General features: G+C 38.1%; 1 protein-coding gene across 3 annotated transcripts in view; it reads right to left on the reverse strand.

Moving 5' to 3' along the window:
• The window catches only part of TNFRSF21 (TNF receptor superfamily member 21), a 118,281-nt gene extending 98,561 nt beyond the window's left edge, over window positions 1-19,720 (reverse strand). For all 3 annotated transcript variants that reach the window (XR_012478569.1, XM_074237144.1, XM_074237143.1), the window contains exon 1: window positions 19,177-19,720. Coding sequence is in view for 2 of the 3 variants with exons in the window: in XM_074237144.1 (XP_074093245.1) it covers window positions 19,177-19,296 (120 nt within the window). In the remaining variant the exon portion in view is untranslated. The remainder of the gene's footprint in view (window positions 1-19,176) is intronic.
• Between the last annotated feature and the right edge of the window lie 4,225 nt (window positions 19,721-23,945).

Raw genomic sequence — 23,945 nt, forward strand, 5'->3', positions numbered from 1 at the left:
TGGACTAAGAAAGGATCTCTACCCTCTTGTCCTTCCCCTTTCATATGACTTCCTGTGGCCAAAGAGAGGAGTGGTAAAAAAAAAAAAAATTAATGTTGAGAGAAATAGATCAGCCCCAAAGTGGGCTCATTTATGAAATGGATAAATTCATCAGTAAAGTCCACTGGTTAAAAAGTCACTTAAATTATCTGACTGTGCATCATAATGTAGAAGTGACCTTGAGTTTTTGAGCTAAGTTGCACTAAAACTAAACTCCACATATATTTACAGAGGTCCTATCCTAGACAAAGAGGATATGAAAATATAAAAATTTCTCTTCCACAAGAAGGGTATGATATATGTATGAATATGGGGGGGGGGAATCCTAGAAAATATGCACAAAATGATGCAACAGCAAAGTTAATAGAACTAGAACAATTTATTCATTAATGACAACATGGTCAAGACAAAACAGCTTTTAAAGACTTAAGAACTTGGATCAACTCAATGACTAATCATGATTCCAGAGGACCTGCTTCATGAGAGGAAATGGATCTGATGTAAAATGTGGAACATTTTTTTAAACATGGTCAATATAGGAATTTACTTTTTATAGCTATGCATACTTATTACAAAGAATATTTTTTTTCTCTTTCATGATAGGGAAGCAAGGAGGAGAGGAAATAAATGTTTGTTAATTTAAAAATATAACATTTTTAAAAAATGAATAAAAGGCAATTTGAAGGTGGAGAAATAAACAATAGACTGGAAGGGGAGGGGTCTGGAAAAGGTTTTAAGTGAAAATTGGCCCATAAACTAAGGATTATAGGGATTATGAAAGGCAAGAAGGAGGAGGAGGAGGAAAAGCATTCCAGGTACAATACAGGGATGAGAAATGAATAACCAGTAGGTCTCTCTTGTTGCTAGGGTAAATTGGAAAGAACTCTGAATTCAAATCTTACTTCTGTTACTATTTGTATGACCTTGGGCAAGTTATAACCTACCTCCCTGTTCTTCAAGTTTCTTCATCTAGAAAAGCATGGGAACAAAGCAGAAGCAGGGGTTCTTGACCTAAGTCCCACAAAATTTTTTGAAGACATATTTTGAAAATTACAATTCCTTGATAATTCTATGTCTTTTATTTTGTGTATTTAAAAACATTATTCTGAGAAAGGGTCCACAAATTTCAGATTAACTAAGGTGCCCACAACACAAAAAAAAAAGTTAAGAATCTCTGATATCCTCTCAAAATTTCTTTCCAGCTCTAAATCTATGACCATATGAAGGAGTATATTATGACAGAAATCTAGAAAAGTGTTTGGGCAACTAGACAGCATAGGGATTTAAACAAAAATATGATAAGCATGTATTTTATCCTGGTAGTAACTAAGAGTCACTGAAAATCTTTGAGCAAAAAATATAACATGGTCAGACCTGCATTTTAGGAATGTTTCTCTGCCAGGTATATGGAGGATAAGTTTAGAGAGGATAGAAAAAAGAATCAGAGATGGAGGGGAACAACACACATTTATATAGAACCTATTATGAGATAGGTGCCTTGCTAAGTACTTTATAAATGTAAGATGGATTTGGAAGCTATTATAATTGAAGCAATAGAAACTACAAGACTTGACAACTAAATGGATAGAGAAGAGGGTGAGTAGCATGGAGAATGAAAGAGAAAGCAGAGTCAAGGGTGATTCTTTTGACCCTGGATGACTAAAAGGGTAGTGGTACTCACATAAGAAGGAAAGCTAAGAATATAAGTAAATTCAGGAGTAAAGATACTAATTTGGAGAATTTTAAATGCTCCAGGTTGAGATATCCATGAGGCAACTGGTAAGAAACAGAGAAGGGGAGCAGCTAGGTGGTGCAGTGGAGTACCGGCCCTGGAGTTAGGCAGACCTGAGTTCAAATTCGACCTCAGACACTTATAATTTGCCTAGCTATATAACCCTGCAAAAGTCATTCTTAACCCCATCCTTAAATTAAAAAAAAAAAAAGAAGAGGAAGGGAACTCAGAAGAAAATTTAGGGCTAAAATCATGACAATGGGATAATTGAATCCATGATAATTGATGAGATCATGCTATATTCACATATTTTACATACAATTCTATTAATTTTCTAGCACACACAGAAAACTAAGCAGCAAATGAGAATGGAAGTGAGTAGGTGGGAGTTTCTAGAGACAGATACCAACAGTAGGAAGCAACAGTAAAGATCCTGAAGTAAAGGAAGCAAAAAGCTATAAAAAGCAAGCACAAGAACTCAAAGAAGCCAAGCAGTCTGAAATCATGGAAAATGACTTTTAAACCCAAAGACATACCTGAATAGACTGTGAGGTAATCATGGTATTCTAATGTAAAAGATGGTCCTAATGACAACTGATCCATTGAGATAAGAGCAAAGATTATTTGGCATACTCTGATTAAGAAATCATAATTTGCCCTTTCCCATCAAAGCTTTCTTTAAAAAGGGTTAGGAATCCAAAGGAATCAGCTTCCATTAACTGGAAAGTTCATTCCTCTACAGGACCTCTTTTTCTAACAATGTTAGACATTTATGGAACTATAAGGGTCCCTTTCATAATCCCTAGCATAGTTCTGAGCACAAAGCAAATGATAATTAAACATCTGTTGAATAAACTAATTCCTCAAAAGAACAGAAGTTATTACCCAGTTGCAGCAAGTAATGTTTTTTTTCCCCTCCAAGTAGGAAAACTCAGCAAGGAGTTAACCATTGAGACTTAAAGTAGAAAGGATATATTAACTTATTCTTCCTCAGAGAAGATGAATTTACTATTGAGATTGCTGCAAGAATAAGTTAATGCAAGGATGTCAAATAGAAATCACACTCCGGCCTAGTCTATATCCACAGTACTATTTAACAACTATCCCTTAGCACTTCCAAAGTAGAATAGACCCAAATTACCTCCTACCCAGACTATTGTCAGTCTAACCCTGCCCTCTCCTAGCATCAATCATCTTACCTGCATACCACTGCCAAAATGTCTTCCAGTACACAGATATTCTCTTGCTCAACAACCTCCAGTAGCTTCCCAGTCACATTATTTAGTCAATTTATTAGTCTGTCATCTAAATCCCTCTACAATCAGGTGCCTTCTTTCCTTTCAAGACTTTTTCACATTCATGTACTTTTTGCCTTAGCCAAATTCCTTATTCATCATTCTCCAAATTCATTACCTCTTCCCTTCCACACATGCCCCAGTAGCTTTGCTTACCTTGTCTCTAAAGCCTAGAATACCCTACCCTTGACAGCCCTTCTCTAGCTATTGAAATCATTGCAGACCTAGTACTAGCACCAACTATTCCACGAAGACTTTCTGATCCCCATCTTCAACAGAAAGTGAGTTCTGTCTTTGATTCTCAAATTACACATTGGCTATATCAATCCTATGCACTTAGCACATTCTATTTTAGATTAGATGTAGATACAGATACAGATACAAAGATAGAGATATATAGATACAGATACAGATACAGATACAGAGATAGAGATAGGTATAGATATATAGATATAGATATAGAGATAGAGATAGGTATAGGTATAGATATAGATATAGATATAGATATAGATATATTAGATATACATATTTGAGTCATCTCCTATATTAAACCATGAGTTACTAGAGTGATTCTCAGTGGATACTTTACATGAAGTAGCATGGTGTAAAATGAGCATAGTGTACAGGACTTGTCAGAAGGATCTGAACTCAAATCTCAACTGAGGTACTTACTACCTTGTGACTCTCTCAAAGGTCATTTAAGTTCTGAGTCACAATTTTTACATAATAGAATAATGACAGCACTTACCCAAGCAAAGTACTTTTCAAACTTTAAAGTGCTATATGGAATGTCAGGTATTACTATAGTTCAAATTAATAAAAAACAACTTAATAAAATATTCATCTAATTGTTATACAACACTTTTACTACTACTCTTCATTAAAGGAAAAAGTTAGGAGTGGCTAGGTGGTGCAGTGGATAGAGCACTGGAGTCAGGAGTACCTGAGTTCAAATCTGGCCTCAAACACTTAATAATTACCTAGCTGTGCAGCCTTGGGCAAGCCACTTAACCCCATTGCCTTGCAAAAATTAAAAAAATTTAGTGTCATAATTTAGTATCTCTAGAACTTTCCCAAGTTGTTTATTCTACTAAAACAAATAGTAGACAACCAAGATAAAAATGCAGGCAGCCTCTTTGGAGTTTTATTTTTTGTTTTATCTTATTTGCTTCTTTCCTTAATTTGGGAAATTGGAAAAAGATGAAGAGGAAAAATTCAAGGATGAAAGTTGCTTTAGATCACATGCTGATTAGCAGCAATGTTATATAAACCTAGACAATTCTACCTCTTCTATTTCTTGTCTTATCTTGGAGAGTATAATAAAAGAAGGAGGAAAGGGGAGAGATAAATGAAAGAAAAGATAGAGGAGAAAGAGAAGAAAGAAAGGGAAATAGAGTAAAAAAAAGAAAGGGAAAATATAGGAAATAAGAGAAGAAAAGAAAAGACAGGAGGAGAGGAATAGATAGAAAAAGGGGGAGATAGGGAGTGAGTAAGGGAAGAGCTGAGGAAGAAAAGAGAAGGAAGGAGAGGGGAGAAGAGAGGGAAGAAAAAGGGAATAGAAAAGAGGGAATAGGAGAGAGGAGAAAGAAGGAGATGGGGAAGGAGAAGGGGGAAGTTGAAAAGGGGGAATGGAGACAAAAGAGAAGGGAGAGAAAGAAAGCAAAGATGGAAGATAGGGGAAAGGAGAGAAGGAAAAAAATGGAGGCAGGAGGAGACAGGAGATTGGGGGTGTGAGGAAAAGGCAACGGGAGAGGGGGAGGAAGATGCCTTCTGTTGCTAGGTAAAAACTAGTGCCTAGTCTGATGAAGGCTGATGCAGAGGATGCCAAGGCTTCATCGTGCTGACTGTAGAATCCTGAAGAATTTGGGGGAGGGAAGAACTTGAGGGAGAGCAAAGCAGAGAAATTTAAGCATACGCTGTTGTTTCTCTCACTTAAATCTGCAATGCAGAGAATTGAGAACCAATTCAGCATAAACCTGGTCACCTGTGATATGCAAAAGATGATGTTTCAGAATAAATCCTCCACTTCCGCTTGAATTCAGAAGTAGGGTATTTATTTCACAAATATCTGTGAAGTGCCTACTATGAGCAAAGTATTGTGCCAGGCCTATGGGGGAACAGGAAGCAAGGGGAAGCATAGCACACTTGACTGGGAAGTCAATATAGCTAAGTTTGATCTCCAAATCCATCACAAATTGTCCTAGTGAACTTAGATAAAAAATTTACTCTCTCTTACCCTCTATTTGTCTATAAAATGAGGAACTTGATTCCATGAAATTCAAGATCCCTACCCATCTGGGGAAGTCTATGACATTCTATTTGTCTTCTAGATGGTTCTTTTCTACTCTCCAAGATTCTGCCTAGATGATAAATTCCTAGAAGCAAGGTCCCTCAGTTTATCTTTTCTAGCTCCCTCAATCTGTAGTATATAGTGGATACCTTAAATGAAAACAGAATTTTATATTCCACTTGTATAATTAGGGAAGACACTCTCTATAAAGCTCATAATCAACAAGACCAGGGTTCAAGTTGTGCTTCTAGTATATGACTGCTGGCAAATCACTTTACTTTTAATGCTCCAAGCAAGTCTTTAAGAGTATAAAGTAAATGAAAAAAAATTACTCATCAGCATTGGTGATTGAAATGCATTATCACAGGATCCTGATAATGAATCCCAAGAAGTGATCTCAAGTATTTGAATTCATACTACATAATTATAGAAAATATGGTAACTGGTTCTAGCCCAAGAGAATATACAATGCAAGTGCACTAAATCAGTTCTCAGTTGTATCAATAAAATTAGAAAAATAAATTTAAATCTAGATAGACCTCAAGGCCAATCTGATGCAATCCTCTCAATTTTACAGATGAAGAAACTGAGGCATAGAGGTAAAGTGACTTATCCAAAGGATAGGGTGCCGATAACTATAGACCAGACAGGATGGAATTATTGATGTAACCTGAGAATTAGGAGATCTCCTCCAGAAATAAATATATTCTGTTCCCCAAATGAGAAGTTCCTAAGACATTGAATTTGAATGCCCTGGGTTTGAATACTACTACTACCAAGGTAAAGGCAAGTTGTAGAATTCTCAGAGAAGCCATTAGCTGAGAAAGTCCCAACAGAGCTAAATATGAATCTTGAAATCAGAGGATCACAGAGGACTAAAGATCTGATCTTAGAGATCTTCTTTATTTTACACATGTGGAAACTGAGACCCAAAGAAAATGATTTGTTCATGGTAACACAAATCTTATTCAATGCCAACTGAGCATAAATTTGATGGGTAATTACCCTATTCCCTAGTCTCTAGGATATATGTTAAATTAAGATATATTTTGATAGAACCATGGTAAGGTTGGCTCTGCCTTAACTAAAGAAATGGAAAAGAACCATAAGATTTTAAAACAAGAAAAAAAAACTTACAAACACCTACTAGTCCAACTCCTTCTTCTTACAAATATGGGAAGTGTGTTCAAAAGAGAAGTGACTTCCCTGTAGGTTATAAAGGACTTAGTGGAAAGACCAGACCAGAACCCCAGGGTCCTAACTCCTAAATTTTGCCATGGCCCTGATAACCAGCAAGATCTTCTGTCTCTATAACTAAAGTCCTATTTCCATTTCTTCCAAGTTAAACTTGTCTTCCCACATATCATTTTAAAGGCAACTTTAAAAGTGTAGATGCCATTAAAAATTATAAAAATTTCCACAAATTCATTTAGTATAATCTTGAAGTTCTAAATTCTTTTTATTTGATTTTTGAAAATTTATTGTCTTCTTATTTGATTATTTTATTGCTAAGTTTCAATCTAGGAACATATATTGAGTGTTGGAAGGGTCCCTAACAGGTCATCAAATCTAATCATATCATTTTACATGAATGAGAATTTTAAATGTGAAGGCTAGAGAGTACCATTCATTATAGAAGTGATGTTCAATCACTTTGTTATATTCTGGCTTATCATTAAATCCTGAATCTCTTCACTAACTCTCCCATAACTTTCTACTCACTGGTTATGGCATGCAGGACAAATGTGTAAAACAATTACCCAAATGTGAGGATATGGCATTAGTAAAGTAAGAAGTCAAGTCTATCAATATCCCAGGAAAAGGGCAGCTAGATGGCATAGTGGACAGAGCACTGGCCTTGGAGTCAGGAGGACCTGAGTTCAAATCTGAACTCAGACACTTAACAATTATCTAGCTGTGTGACCTTGGGTAATTCACTTAACCCCATTGCCTTGGGGAAAAAAAAAAACCAAATATCCCAGGGAAAATCATTCATAGGATCATAGACCTAGAGCTAAAAGGGATCTTAAAGAGTCCATCTAATCCAAACCCCTCTATTTATGACTCTGAAAACTGAGATTAGAAAGCATAATCTGACTTGAATAAGGTCACAGAGGAAATCAGTTGCAGAACCAGGATTCAACCTAGATCATCCTACTATGAGGCCAACTCTCTTTCCACTCTACCCCTCTTCCCAGTGGTTTCAATAATGCTTGCCATATTCACTCTCTCCTATACCATCATCAAACCCCAACCCACATTCCATTCTCTTAAAGACCTCTTGTTGTGATCTTTTAGCCTTCCAGTTGGCAGATGAAAGAGCTATATTTTTGAAACTCTGGTTAAGTGGATGATGAAACTTAGCCACATCTTAAAACTATATACAAATATCTCACATCTAAGTACTAGAGTCACATCAGTTTCTAAACACTTCAACAGAGCCTAGAACAATAAGTTTAGGAGATAGATAGACAGACAGACAGATCTACATACAGAGATGACTTGATACCTGATTCCTCCCTAGTCCCAGTTCCTCTGCTAAGGGATAAAAGACAAGTGTTTTGTACCTTGAGTGCTCAGCATAATTCAATTCACATCATTACTCACTAAGCAAATATTTTTCAAAATTAACCAGGGTGCAGGAAAGAGCATTCTCAATCTAGTAGCCATTTAGAACGTTTCAGTTTGTAGGAGTATCTTTCCATTTCTTACAGTGGCACCATCTCTCATCATAAACCATACCACTGGAAAATGTTGGCAGGCAAAATTCTACTTTCTTCCCTCATGAAAGGGACATACTGTGGTTATTTTTTAGTTTAGAATAGGAGGGCTTTGGCTAAAACCTGCCAATAATGTCACAAAGCAGTGCAGCTTTGTGTAAAATGAGAGTGCTGAACCAGATGGCCTCTGTAGTACCTTCTGACTCTAAGTTTATGATCTTAAGTGGATATAGCTCATGAAAATAAATAATCTTTCTACATCTGGAAAGACTCTATGATTCTTGAAGGGGAGGAAAACACCACCAGGAAAACACAATAACTTTCGAGACATGAGTATGGGGGTTGTTTTGAAGAAGGATCATTCCATATCTACTTCACTAGAATACCTTCATCCATCCCTCTTATAATGCTCAACCTTACCACTTCATACTTTAGCTTAGATCCCATGTTCTTAATTAGAGAGTCTTAAGAAGGATGGTTCCAAATTGACAGTCAACCACGTCATTTCAGCAACACTGCTCAAGATCATAGAGCTGAGCCGAAAGGCCTTCAACCTCAGACTCAATTCCAGGTCAGGCTGGCATGGGAGCTTTAAATTGTTTCACTTTTCTGACATGGGCCTATTCACACCTCCTTAGGAAGCTTAATTTCAGGTCAGACACAACTCACTCCTCTCCAGATTATACTACAGACTTTCTCTATCTTGACTCTATACTAGGTCCCTTTATTCACCACTCTACTCTTTTTTAGCTTCTTTTTATGTGTAGTCTTCTTCCTATTGAAGAATGTAAGTTCTTTGAGGGCAGAGACTGATTTTCTCTTTGTATTTGTATTCTTAGCACCTAGTACAATGTTACACATTGTAAGAATTTGTAGTTTTTGTTGTTTGTAGTTGATTATAGTTTTAGGAAGCTATGGCATTGACTTTAAACAAACTGTATAAAGACAGTTTGTATATACAAACTGTATATACAGAACTTCCAGCCTCATTCAAGTGATTCATCAGCCTTAGCCTTCCCAGGAATAGGAACTACAGACATGTGCCACCTTGCCTAGTTAATCCATCTGATTCAACCCCCTAGATCTACAAATAAAGAAAATGAGAATAGAGAGATAGTCACTTGGTCAAGGTCACACAGGTAATAAATGAAAGTCTTCTAAGGTCTAGAATGCCCTTTCTATTGTACCAAATGAAAGAAAGCAAGATTAAAATGATTTTTTAAGTCAGTTAATTATATCTCAATAAAAAACTTTAGATGAATTTTGAATGCACTGAAAAGAATATCAAGATGATATTCTCATTCTGAGAATACTCACATAGAAATTTCCATCCAGTCAACAATAAGTGATTGTCCATTCATTCATACTCATCTATTGCCCACAATTCTTTTCTTTCTTTATCTTTTTGGAGACCTGGTTTTCTAGTTTGCCTTGGGTTAGAAGTGCAGTGGCCATTCTGTGCCCAACAATTACTTTCAAGAATAGGGAGACTGAAGGTTCCCTAGTGAAGATAGATATGAAGATAGATTCTTCTTCAAAACAACTCCTACACTAATATCTCAAAAGTTAATGGGCAAAAAAAAAGAAAAAAGTTATTGAATTTTCTTTAGTTATGGATTGCCTTCCCCCTTGAGAATTCTGATATACTGATAAGTATGATAAAGGATATAACTGCTCCAGGCTCCTCCTTCTCCACTCTTTTTACTTTCTGAATCAAATCATCTAATTCAAATCTGGTCTTGGATACTTCCTAGCTGTGTGACCCTGGGCAAGTCACTTAATTCTTTGTCTCAATTTCTTCATCTGTAAAATGAACTGGAGAAGGAAATGGCAACCATTTCAGTATCTTGGCAAAAAAAAAAATCCAAATGAGGTCATAAAGGAACAGACTCAACCAAAAATGACTGAACAACAAAAGGAGTTTATATTCACTTGACCTCCAAAGGCTATAGTTTCTCAATATGTAAAAAAAGGTATCATAAATGAGCTAGAAAATAGATCAGTTAGTTCTTCTCAACACCAAAGACTCTTGCCAGTGTCCCCTTTCCTTTATACTTTACCCAAGTTTAGTTTTACCCTCATGGATTCATGACGGAAAAGGGAAGGAAGTAGGTTAAGCGAACTATGTGGCAGCCTTTGGAGCCGGCTTAAGACTGCTTATTTTTCCATGTTTGCCAAAGACAAACACTGAGGGTAAAGCCAGTACTTACACATGAGGGAAAATGAATGGGAGATTCATTTCTCTGTCCAGAAAGAATCAAAAGTTCTGCAGCTGTAGAAACAAAATCCTGCCCTCATGCAAACCCATTCTGTGCCCAGGGCTTCCTAGTCTTCTGGTTCCTGCATTCCCCTCAGGGTAGAATGTTGCAGCTTTTAGTTTAGGTTAAGCCTTGTGAAATGTAGGCATTTTCCCAGGGCAAGAGAAGAGACCTTTTCCAAGGGTCAAGAAGAGAGAAAAGTAGGGGGTTGGTGGGGGGGCTTTCTTTATTTGCCAACAAAGTTGCCTGGGGAGTAAACATTTTGGGAACCTGCCCAGTATCCTTGTCTAAAAGTTCAAAACTTTACTAGTATCTAATGGAAAAGAATCAGCATTATAGTAATCACTCAGAAAATTCACTGTTTTCATATTAGTGGCTAAAAAATCTGATGATGAATCTGGTCATCTAGTTTAATAGGATTTAAAAAATAAAAGTTTGATTATGCCAATTATAGCATGTGTTCCTTCAAAGATCCACTTGAATGTAAAACCACCAAACTTCTTATGAAGTCAAAGGGATTTACCACTTCTGTTCTCCAGCACAATGATCTAAGAATTGGCTACCAAGCTATTAAGCTTAATGCTTTCTGGGAAGCCAGGATGGTGTGGAGGAAATAGCATTATATTTGGGGAAGGGGGAAGGGAAAAGAATAAACATGTTTATCTTGCTTCCTATGAGATAGGCACCATGTTGAGTGCTTTTCAAATATCTCTTTTGATCCTCAAAGTAACCTTGTGAGGTAAGTGTTGTTATTATTCTCAGTTTACAAGGAAACTAAGGTTAAATGGCATGTTTAGCATCACACAACTGGAAGTATCAGAGGCCAGATTTGTGCTGGAGTCTGGGTCTTCCTGATTCCAGGACTAGAGCTCCATCATTCACAGCACCTAGCTGACACTGATTTCGATTACTGGTTCTGCCATTTGCTTAGGCTTCAACTCTCTCAACAATCCTCATCTGCCAAAGCGAAATACTAATGGGGCAACTAGGTAGCACAGAAGATAAAGTGCTGGGCTCATTTTTCTGACTTCACAACTGGCCTTAGATATTAGATGTTATGACCCTTTGCAAGTCATTTAACCTTTGTTTGCCTTTGGTTCTTCAACTTCAAAATGAGAATAATAATACCACTAACATTCCAGGAATGTATGAGAATCAAATATAATATCTATAAACTTGGCACAATAGATTATGCACACATCCATACACATTTATATACACACATATACAAATTATTATTGCTGTTTTTAATGGTTGCATTACCAACCTCACAGGTCTGTCTATATGGAAGGGCTTTGATTTTGGCAAAGCACTATATAGATATACATTATTTAAACAACTGAGAAGGTTATTTAGTCATTTTCATTTGTGTTCACCCCTTCTTGATCCCATTTGGGGATTTCTTGACAGTGATACTGGAGTGGTTTGTCATTTCATTCTCCAGCTAATTTGATGATGAGGAAACTGAGGCAACAGGCTTAAATGACTTGCCCATGATCACACAGTAAATATCTGAGGCTAGATTTGAACTCAGGTCTCTACAGATGAGTAAACTAAAGCAAACAGGGTTAAGTGACTTGTCCAGGGTCACACAGCTAGTCAGGGACCTAGGTTCAAATTCCACCTCTCATGTGTAAGATCTGAATGATACATATCATAACCTCTTTGCTTGAAATTCTTTATCTGTAAAATGGGGGTTATAATGCTCATTATTACTTACCTCACAAAAACTAGGTGAGGCTAAAATGAAATTTCATATTATATACATATATATATATATATATATATATATATATATATATATATTGCTGTGTTATGAGATCTTTCACATATTGTATGACTCTTGGGTATAGCATTGCTGCTTAGTAGTGTGAACCTGTCTATCTCAATTCATCTGGCCACATGGTACTTCATTTCTTATCCAAGAATTATAGATGATCTACCATCCATCTTACATTATGAATCAAAGACTCACATACCTCTGGAAGGGAACTTAGTAATCCAACCCCCTCAATTTACAGATTTGGAAAGTGAGTTCCCATGATGTGAAATAACTTACTTGCCTTGTTATATATGTAACAAATAACAGAAAAGAGATTCAGTCTTCAGTGATACCAAGTTTAGCATTCATATTCAGGTACCATGTTGTCTATTTTGTTTGACATTTTTATAATTGTCAAAGGACTTTCACATATTCTCTCTCATATGACCCTTATAATACTAGTGTAAAAGGAATGGCACAAGTATTATCCTCATTTTGCATATGAAACTGAGTTCAGGTGCTTATCCAAGATCAAAAGTGACTATTGATAATCATATATTTTCCAAGTTCAACACTGTTTCCAGAATGTTTACCCTGTCATTTCTAGATAACTCAAGTTGTCAAGGAAAAAGACAGAAAAGGCAAAGTACTTTGAAAAATATAAAACAAGTCATATTTATTTTTTTGAATACAAGTTGTTTCCCCCTTATTCCCCAATAGAATGTCCAGTTTTTTGAGGATCAAGTCTATTTCATTTTTTTCTCTACTGTCCTAGAGTTTAACAGTGTTTGGTACATAGTAGGCATAAGTACTAAGTACATAAGTACATAGCAGGCATAGATGCATAAGCAAAATATGTATTATATACACCTAAGGACCAGGTATTATTATTTTCTTAATTTTTTGTTGCATAATTTTTTTTCTTGGAGAAGTCTCAAGGCTATCATATATTTTGGTTGATTTAGTGGAATGAATCCTGGTTTTGAGCTTTGACTCTGTCACTAGTTATATGACCTTGAATAAGTCACTTTAGAATTTCACAATGAACTGATATGGCATGAAATAAGAACCAGGGGAACAATTTACACAATGAGCACAATGAAGTAGAGAGAAACAATTTTGAAAGATTCTAGAACTCTAATCCAAAGATTGAGGTCATTTATGACTTCAGAGGGCTGATGATGAAGCATGCCTTCCCTCTCCTGGATGACAGGTGACTATAGATAAAGAATGAGGCATACATTTTTAGACACAATCTGTTATTGTGTTTTGGTAAACTATACTTATTTGATTGGAATAACTTTGACTGAAATCATAGGTTCATATATCTAAAAATAGAAAGGACCTCAAGAGAACCTCTACTTCAACCTCCTCAAGGAAACTGAAGCCCAGGAACTTCCATTGACTTGGCTAAAGTCACAAATATTAAAAAGTGAGGTTTGAGCGCAGAACTTTTTACTTAGGCAGCTATATAGCACAATGGATGGAGCATCAAGCTTAAAGTTAGGAAGATCTGAGTTCAAAGACAGTTTCACATACTCACTGGCTGTGTGACACTGGGCAAGTCACTTAACTCCCTTTGCCTCAATTTCCTCATCTGTAAAATGAACTAGGGAAGGAAATGGCAAACCAACTTGAGAATTTTTGCAAGAAAACCCCAAATGGATCACAAAGCATCAAGACAACTGAACAACTTCTTACTTTAGAGTCTCAATGTTCTTTCCATTGAGGGGGAAGAAATAGAAGAGATATAGAAAGGTATATTTTTAAAAATATTTGATAGAAGTTCACCTTTTCATTTTTCATATTTCAGAGTATTTGTTGATTTGTTAAGTTTGCTAAATTCAAAATAAAATAAAAAAGTTTTTGTAATCACATCATTTCTTTAGCAAACTGACCTAGAAGACTTTAAAGGTCCTTTCCAACTCTAAGATTATTTGGTTAGACACACAGAAAAGAGGCAGCCTGGACTTAAGTCTTTCAATAATTCAGATCCTAGATGTGGCATTAACATGCCCTCTTCCAAATTTATTAATGAGTCTAACACTGAGCCTTGTCTTAGAAGGTACTCCCTCTTAACAAATGGACATCCTGAGGTGCAGAGATGCTAGGTAATCACCTCACAATAAAAGAGACCAAAGTCATCTGGGTGGGAGGAGGGGTTCAGGTTTTATGGTTTTAATCCAGTTTTGTCATTACCCTTGCTATTTTCTGCATACTCAAAACTTGGTAGCAAAGACATCTTTATTTTAAAAAGATCATACACATAACAGTTTCTAAGACTTCCTGACCCTTTTCATTATTGGAAGCAATGTGATATAAGGGAAAGAACACAATTATTGGAGTCTAAGTTCAAATCCCACCTCTTAAGTTTACTACCTGAATAGTCATGAACAAATCACCTAACCTCCCCTAACCTCAGTTTCTTCATCTATAAAGTGAAGCAGTTGGGATTGTAAGAGGAGTAGATGGACATTGAAGTTCCTTTTAGTTTTAGATCTGTGATATCATGGGTCTCTCTCAAACCTGCCTGATGTGACTCATTTCAAGATAAGCTCCTTGAGATCAACAGAACAGGTCCTGCTTCTGTTGTGTCATACTCGGCACTAAGGTCATACTGTATATGATAATGCCAGCAGAAATTCAGAAATCTTGTTTGTCTTACAAGAAAAACTTACAATCTAAATGTAGCTCATGGGAAAGGCACATACCAATAATTATGGAAGTAAATGTAACTTTGGACTCAAAGGGATATTAAGTTCCAATTTTTTTGTGATATGGGCAAAGCACTCAGTTTTGCCATGTAGATAATGAAAGGTTAGGGTCCTTTCTGCATTTACCATATTCTGGCTTATCATAAGACCTTAACATAAAAATACAGAGAGCTACATAGAATATACTATGAGACAGTAGGGAAGGACAGGAGAAGAGACCAAGTATGTGTCTTATAACTTCAAAACTTTTTAAATGCAATTTAAGCTCAGAAGCATTGCACTAAATATCACTATAAAAATTAACTTAGTAACTGTTTATATTTCTGTTAATACTCTATGCAATATTTCAGTCACTCTTCCTAACTCAAAATTTAACAACACATAGCCTCTTCATTGATGTTTTTTTTTTCCTCAGCAATATACAAATGCCTCAATTCAACAAGTGACAAGACAGACAGATCTTCCCTCTAAGACAACTTGGGTAAATTCACATTTATTATCTAAAAAGTCAACCTGTGCTCCAAGGTCTCTCTCCTTCTCTCCTATTAAGATATCTCTTACACTTTCAACATCTGGCAACAAAACTGCTTTTTAAAATATAGTCTTAAAACATTCTCCTTCTCCATTAGCTACATTGTTGTCATTTTTAAAAGTTAAGGTACTTTGTCAGAAGCATGAAAGTTGGCACAAGGGATTGAATGCCGGACCTGGAGTCGGACTCATCTTCTTGAGATCAAATCTGGTCTCAGGTACTTACTAATTGGGAGATTTTGGAAAAGTCACTTAACCTTGTTTGCCTCAATTTCCTTTTCTGTCAAATGAACTGAACAAGGAAATGCCAAAGCACTCCAGTATATTTTCCAAGAAAACCCCATATGGGTTCAAGAAGAATTGGAGACAACCTGGTAACAATACAAAGCAAAACAAAACAAAGACAGCTAAAAATAGACTACAGTGGATGGAATATGGACTTAAGAGATTTGGATTTGAACCAATTTACTCAGCTTTGATACTTCTTATTACCAAATGGTCTTGGGTCAGTTTTGGCCTCTATCTGGTCTCAGTTTGTCCAACTATAAAATGAAGGGGTTGAACTAGATTATCAAGCTTCTTACCAACTCTGCATCTAATTAAGCCTGGGCAACATGAATTTTAGATAAAGTGACCTTAAAGGTTTTCTTGTTCAGTATTTTCATTTTGTCAATAAGAAAACTGAGACCTTAACAGAGAAATGATCTGTCCATGGTAGTAAAACCAGTGAATGACAGAATTAGAATTAAAATATAAGTTTCCTTACCCCTAGGTCCTTTGCTGTTTATTCCCCCCCCCCCCCCCACTATTCCCAATGATGAAATGTAAACTGGGCTGACAAATGCTGAAAATTTCTTAAAATTGCAATGAATCAATGCTAAATTACAAAATTTGAATTCTGCTATTCTGTGCAATAATTTCACTCACAGATCATCATAACAACAGCAATGAAAAAAGAATGAATATTTCAAATTTATGTAATGCCTTATGATCTATAAGTTATTTAAGTTATTTAAGAGTCAATAGATATATTCAAACAGCAGTTCTGCAACTTACTAAGTATGAGACTTTGCAGAGTATGGTCTAGACTACTATGGTCTCTTCCAAGTGGAAATCTATACTCCATAGAAGGCAGTACATGAATTATGATCCTCATCTTACAGATGGGAAAAATGAGGTTCAAAATTCCTTTTATTTAAGAAGTCTCATGCACTATATATTTTGAACTTTGAGGATGAAGGTTATTGCTTTACATATTAGTAAAGTTCAGGTAACTGGGAGGACAGAAATGTGTTACCTACAACTAAGAAAGTCGGGAGAACAGAAAAGATTTCACTGAGAATTTAAGGAACTGATACCATGATCAGTCCTCCTGACACTTCAAGTCTAAGAGGGCACACCAGTACCATTTTAGGAATATGTGAAACCTCTTCCATCATACTCAAATCTAAAAATCAAATATCCTAGTACCATGGAATTGCTTCCCCATCACAGTTTTTTACAATTTATAAGGTTAAAGTTGGAAGGACCTAAGGAGACCTTGTATTCCAAACCTTTTAGCTTACAGAGAGGGAAATTAAGAACCCCCCAAAGACTCATCTAAGGTCATGAAGTTTTTTTTAGGGGTTTTTTTTTGGTCATGAAGTTTTTAAGCAACAGATGCTAAGACCAAAGTCTCTTTACTCCCAATCTAGTGACTCTTTCCTCTGTACTACATTGTCTTCCCTTGAATTTTAAATATGACTGATTTTTCATACTCAAAGTTTCCAGGCTCACAAATGGCACAGTTAAGTCAAATAAAAATTCCAAGACATTTAAGAAAAGGAGAAACATGAGGGTAGAGAATTATATTATCTTTTCTTTCCTAGTTTAAGTATTTCAAGTGACTTTAACTTGATTTATCCAGAGTCTCATTTAACACATTCTGAGCCTCCCTAGTTCCAAAACACAAAACCATCTCCTTGGATCATTTCACTAGCACACTAAGATTCAAACCAGGTGAATAAACTAGGGTCAACAGAATATTAGATTGAATGAGGGGCCTTGTTAAAAAAAAAAGTCAAGCAAAAGACAGAGTACTACTCTCCATCCTTCAATTGTTTTCCACCGAAAAGTTTTCTACTTCCACAGCCTTACTGACCCTGAAACAATTCTCCTGATGCTTTTAAACCCTCAGAACCAAGGCAGGTTTCAAGAAGTCAGAGTTTACCTATCCAAGTGTGGAAGGGGATAGAAAGGTTTGTCAGGGTTACTAATAAAAGCAAAGTTCTGTCTTTCTCCCCCCACCCAATTTCTCTCTCTCTCTCTCTCTCTCTCTCTCTCTCTCTCTCTCTCTCTCTCTCTCTCTCTCTCTCTCTCTCCCCCTGTCCCTGTCCCTGTCCCTGTCCCTGTCCCTTCCTCCCTCCCTCTCCAATGAATGCATCCTGCCATAGCAACTGCAAGGATCAAGGATCAAAGCAACCCATGGTGGCCCAGCTATGAGCCTTTCAGGAAAAGGAGACAGCAAGACTGCCTCTGCTATACATAAAGGAAAGACTGCCTTGAAGCCTGTCTCTTGTTTTATAATCCAAGTCAGGGGAGGAAGGGGAGTGAGGAGAGGTTGGGGGGAAGTAACAATTCTCTGCAATCTTGGCCCTGGGCCCAGAGCTCCCCACTTTCCCTACAGCACGACCAGTAGGTAAAAGAAGACTAAGAAGGGTTAAGATTAACGACTAAGGAAAGAGAAGGGATCAATGGGTTTAACCTCCAATTCTACCCCCTCAACTCTCACCCATTCCCCTTTGCCCAAGGTCTCAGAGAAAGGGGAACGTGCAGAACTCCCAGGGTAAAGGTATTCGTTTTCTTAGGGGGTTGTTTTGGGGCCTGAGGGCAGAGGGACAAAGTAATTAAGGTCCTAAATCCAGACACGCGCCAGAAGCAGGTGCAGCAGACCGAGGGACTGCAGACCAGCCAGAAAGAATCCAGTCGGCTGCCAGTAACTATAAGGGGAGGGGCGGAAAGCCACCCGAACAGAGAAGGAAGAGCTCATCTTCCTTTGGGTGCCTCGCTCCCCCTCCCCCTATTCCGAGCTCTAATGCAGTGGCTGCAACTTTATCTGTTCCTCACTGAGGTTTGCAGGAGCAGAGAAGCAGGCTGAGGCATGGAGAGAGGAAGGGAGATGGCCAGAGGAAAGAAGGCGAGGGCAGGACTCGGGAGAAGACCGGCTGACTGGCGCCCTGCTCCGGAATGCGGGGCTTCTGTGCACATGGGCACTCTCTCTTGTTCCTTCCCCTTCCCTTACTGCGGTAGCATCCCGACATGACGGTGCAGCTGGAACAAAAGCTGCGGCCCCACGACTCCCGCACAAGAGCTGGCTTCCAGCCGCGGCTCCCCGCACCGCGGAATTTGGTCCAGAGGCCCGGGGCACACCTGGGACCAGGGAGGGAGCTTTTCCGCAGGGAATGGTGGCACCCTAGCAATGGGTAGCCGGCGATGGCTGCCTAACCCTACATGGCTCAGCTCTCATGCCGCCCGGCCCCAAATCATTTTTTTTTTTTTGCCTTAGTTCCCCCAAGTCCGGTCTGGCAGAGTTCCCTAAAGGGCCGCCCTCCATCCCATTGCCCGCCTTTGCAAACCCCCGCCACTCCATGCATCCTCTCTCCCAGGGCAGGTGTCCTAGGGCCTCATGCTCCTCAGGCCCAGAGACACCGGGGCTTGGCATCCGAGAGACTGGGAGGGGGCGTAGGGAGGAGGAGGCCCCCGCTCATCAGATCACTCACACGCCCTGGGTGGGGGGTGGGGGGATCTCGCTCCCTCCCGCCTCCGCCTCCCCAGTCCCGCCAAGAGCTTCACTCACCAGAAAGAAGGAGCGGGGGATCATTGCGGCTCGGGATCCGCTGGCGATCCAGCTGGAAGAGGAAGAGGCGACGCGGGAGCAGCGCCGGCCGGCGGCAGTGCTGCTCGCAGAAGCCCCCATGGATGGTCCGGGGGCTCGCAGAGGAGCCTGGGGCCCGCTGCCCCGCGGCAGCTACACTCCCTAGCCGCCTCTTCCCAGCGCCACATCCACCGCTGCCTCTGGGGCCAGGAGCCCATCTAACTCAGATGCTCCATAGAGACTGCGGCAGGCGGAGAGGGAGAAGGGAGCGCCAGAGTTGGGCTTGGGTGGCTCTCAGCACCTGCACAGCGGGGCAGCAGCCAAGGGGAGGAGAGGCAGCCGCTGCAGCAGCCGACGCCTGCCTTTCCTCGCCTCCGGAACCGGCTGCGAATAACCAGGGAGAAGGGCTGGGCGCAGGAGAACGAACGAGCAACTTCCCATAGCGAACCCTCAGTCCAAGGCTAACCACCCCCTCCTCCGCCTCTCAAACCAGCCGGCTAGGGAATGAGCTAGGGCGGCAGCTCCGGCAGAGATACACACGTGGTGGAAGAGAAGGGGGCAGGTCTACTGCCCTTTGTGATGTCACAGCCAGGCGGAGACAAATCCCTTTGTGTAGTTAGAAAGAAGGAGGGTTCCAGGTGTAAAAGGGCGAGGGAAATGTCGCCCCTTGGCGTTCTCTTTGGGTTTTGCAATCGAGTTTTTCCCTAGAAATAGATTGGCGATTTACGTGGTGTCTATTTACATGCTCCCGTCCCATATTTTCCTTGTTTTCTCCTATAGTGACTTGATGGTAAATATTTCACAGAATGCATGTCTTGTGAAGGTTCCTGGCATTCTGGATAAAATGACATTGAGGAGTAAGGTGGCGAAAAGATCAGTAGTCAACCTGGAGTCATGAAAACAGATCAAATCCTGCCTGAGATAAGTCTCAGCTGTGTGACCCTGAGCGAGACACCTAGGGAACCCCATTTTGACCAACAGTATAAGGATATTAATAGCATCTAACTCATGTGATTGTTATGAGGAATAAAAGGAAAAAACTTGCTTTAAAACATGTAAATGCTAGCTATTATTATTAATGCATCGTATTTAGTGGAGGGACTGTGCATATACTTTATTTTTAGTTAAATTTATTTCTTTGTTGCATTTTTAATTCCAAACTATCTCCTTCCCCCCCCAAAAAAACAAGGCCACCATTTCACTTACACACTTATTTGTATGTATATATATGTATAATTAAAATAAATAAATTCATACTTAAATGTATCACTTCTTTCTAAGGAGATAGAGAGCATTTTCCTTTGTCGTTCTTTGTTCACTGTTGTTCTTGGAACAGTATTGCTGTTTCAACATTCAATGTTTTCCTGGTTCTGCTCATTTCACTCTTCATTATTTCAATAGAAGTCTTTCCATGTTTCTCTGAAATCAACTATTTCATCATTTCTCTCAGCACAGTAGTATTCCATATGCCTATAATCTAAAGCAAAATTTTGCTTTGGGAGAAAGAACAATACGGATGAGTGTATCTCAACCTGGAGCTGGTTTCAGTAAGTGGATGTGAAATATGGCAAGAAAAGTAAACTGACTAGCCCTGAGATCTTAGTCAAACCACTTCTCTTTGCTAGTAGTAAGTTTTCATATTCCTTCAAATGAGGAGATGGCATTGAATAATTACTCAAGATTCTATCTAGTTCAACTATCCAGATATTCTGTGAAATGGGGAATGAATGGGAAACACTCTATCATCTCCAATACTGTTTATATCTCCATAGGTTCTTATGATTTTTAGAGACCACCTCTTTACATAATAATGGCATTCCAGAAGTTAGTTTGGAGCATAGGAGCATAAGGGCAACTTTAAAAAAAAAAAGCTGGGGAGGCTCAAAACAATATGTTCTGCCTTTTCTAATACCACAGAGTTGCTTCTAATACTGCACTCTTGTTCATAGGATCAGAAGTGGAAGGGACCTTAAAGGTCATTTACTCCAATCTCTATACTGTATAAATGAGGAAATTTAAACAAAGAAAAATAAAGGGATTGGTCCAAAATCAAAGGCAGTATAAATGGCATAAAAAGGTCCTTGGGACTCTAAATCTTTGCACCTGATGTCTCACTGTCTTGGCCAGAGATAATCCTGAAATTCATGTTATAATTTCACCATCTGAGGAAGTATTGGGGGTCACTTATCAAGGCTATGGTGAAGTTTATGGTTTGGAGGGGTTGCAGATAGTCTTAGTTTCTGTAGTTCCTTTATAAACTTAAGTCTATTCTTTATTGTCAATTTGACAACTTCAAGGCAAAACTATATTGAATTCTATTCCTGGAGATTGTCTATAAATGCACATGGAGTCAACTGTACAATTTACTTGTTTATTAGAATATTGTTCTGACTTATGCTCTGTGGCTCCCTTTGAAAAACTCTGAAACTCCATTCAGAGATTAACTCCAACCCATTTTCTCAAAAATCTCAAACAATAAAAAGCAGCAATGTCTAAAAAAGTTAAACAAAAACAAGGCCTTATTGAGATGGGGGTGGGGGGAAGCTACTGCTTTTATAAATAAGTAGTATTTGGTGTCTGTAGTATCCCCAAATAAAATCGAAAAATTTCACAAAAGCTTCTAAAAATATTGTCAAAATCCATGGTATTCATTGCCTTTTAGTGAAGAAGGAAGCAGGAGGTTAAGGGATTTAGAGTTTAATTTGCCTCATTAAGTGTGAGCTAAAAAAATGTAATGAATAAAGAATTCAGAGTAAGTCTACATGCACTACTGATTTGACAATTTTGACTGAAATTGAAATGACTGATCAAGTATATTAAAAAAAAATTCAGTTAATGTGAAAATAAATTAGTCAATCTCCTAGAATGAATGGTTGATTTGAACTGATTAGGCAATTTACTCAAAATATATAACCTCATGTCAGAAATACCTATTCTCAAACTTTTTTCTTCAACTTTAGAGTTATCTCTTTCAAGAAAGAAATTCTGAGGCCCAAAGAGAGGAAATGATTTATCTAGGGTCACAAAGGTAGTACAAGTGGCAGAACTTGAACCATGACATTTGAATTGTGACTTAAATTTGAACTGTAGAACTCTCTATAGACAAACTCGGACAATTTTACTTTAGGATCCTCTCCTCAATTTTCAGAACCTAGATGTGCAAAACTGCAACCACATGGCAATGCTGAGGAAGGTGATTGGACCCAAAGGTCAAACACATCACTCACCAGAGGGTGGGAGTGGTTTGTGAACCAGGAATTTAATGATAACAACAATAATAATAGCAGATGTTTACTTGGTGTTTTAAGGTTTAAAAAGAAAATTACATGTGATCCTATTTCATTTTCAAAGAAGTGCTATGAGTAAGTAATGCAGTTATAATTACCACAAATTTATAGATAAGGGAACAGAAGCTTGGCGATGTAATTGTATTACATAGATATTAAATGTGAGAGGTAGGATTTGAACCTTGAGCAGTTTTCTGCTAGCTCAAGGTCCAATGCCTTTCCTCTGAGAACATTCAAATAGTCATCTATGTCCAATGAAATAGTTTTGATAACATCCAATACGAGGCAGAATTATGCCAAATCTAGGTAGACACTGTATTTCCAATACTACCAATATATATGACTGCCTAGATCAACAACTTCCAAAGGCTACCAGGCACTGAAATCTGGAGGCTAACTTGTAGGTATGAGATAGGAGCTTACTGTATTTCCATATTCAGTCTGAGGCTTTGTCCACAGGGACTTAGGTCAGTATCATCTAAATGTAAGAGTCAAAAAAAAGTTAGGTGACCCAAAGTCAGGTCACTGAAAAAGTGCAGCTGGGAGTGTTTGGGCATGATGGGGACCATGGACTGCCTAAACCCTTGGAAGAAAGAGATTTATTTTATCTCATCCAGTCAGTATTCATGAAGGATTAGCCACTCACAGTGGAGTGAGTGATGTAAACTAAGGTTGGGCTGCCTTCCAATTTAAGCTCTGAGACATTATGCAGAGAACTGATCAGAAGAGATTTGAAGCAAATTTCTGTCCCCCCCCCAAAAAAAAGACTGTAGTAGAGGAGAGATCCCTCCACAAAGCTCCAAATCCTCCTCTAAGTGAAAAGGAGAAATGGTGAATGGATCATTAGATCAATTAGGAAAAATTTTAAAAAAAACCGTCCAAAGAGCCAAAATCTTTTTGACACCAAAAAAGGTGATGAAATTACTTCCAATCAAACTAGAGAGGTCTAGGAATTACTATTTGGTGATTCTGGACTTGTGAAATTTCCCTGGAAAGACAAAGTGTTGAAAGGGAGACTGTGAAGTCTAAATTTCTCTGGAATCTGGGTTTGTATATAAGGTGATCATTTCTAATTCTAATTTCTTTCCTCTTAAAATTATTTTTTTGAGTTAGATGATTTGTTCATTTATTTTACTCAAAAGTCCACATGGAGCAAAATCTAACAGATAAAGAATAATTATTGCCTAGATCAGGAGCTTGCAAACTGAGGTACACATTCTTTCATGGAATATAAGAAACTTGTCAGGGAATATGGGGAATATTTGATGCATAACTATTATCCTAATGAAATCAATCATTCTTATTTTATATTCATGCATATGGTAAACTCTAGGATTTATTTGCTTCCATATTGATTAGTAAACATGTAAAGATTTGCTGAAAAATTAAAAAAAATAACAAGACTAAAAAATGATGGTGAACCCTGGTCCAGATTATGGAGTTAGACAAGCCTGTTGAATTAGA

This window comes from Macrotis lagotis, chromosome 5, assembly GCF_037893015.1.
Source record: "Macrotis lagotis isolate mMagLag1 chromosome 5, bilby.v1.9.chrom.fasta, whole genome shotgun sequence".
Taxonomy (NCBI): domain Eukaryota; kingdom Metazoa; phylum Chordata; class Mammalia; order Peramelemorphia; family Peramelidae; genus Macrotis; species Macrotis lagotis.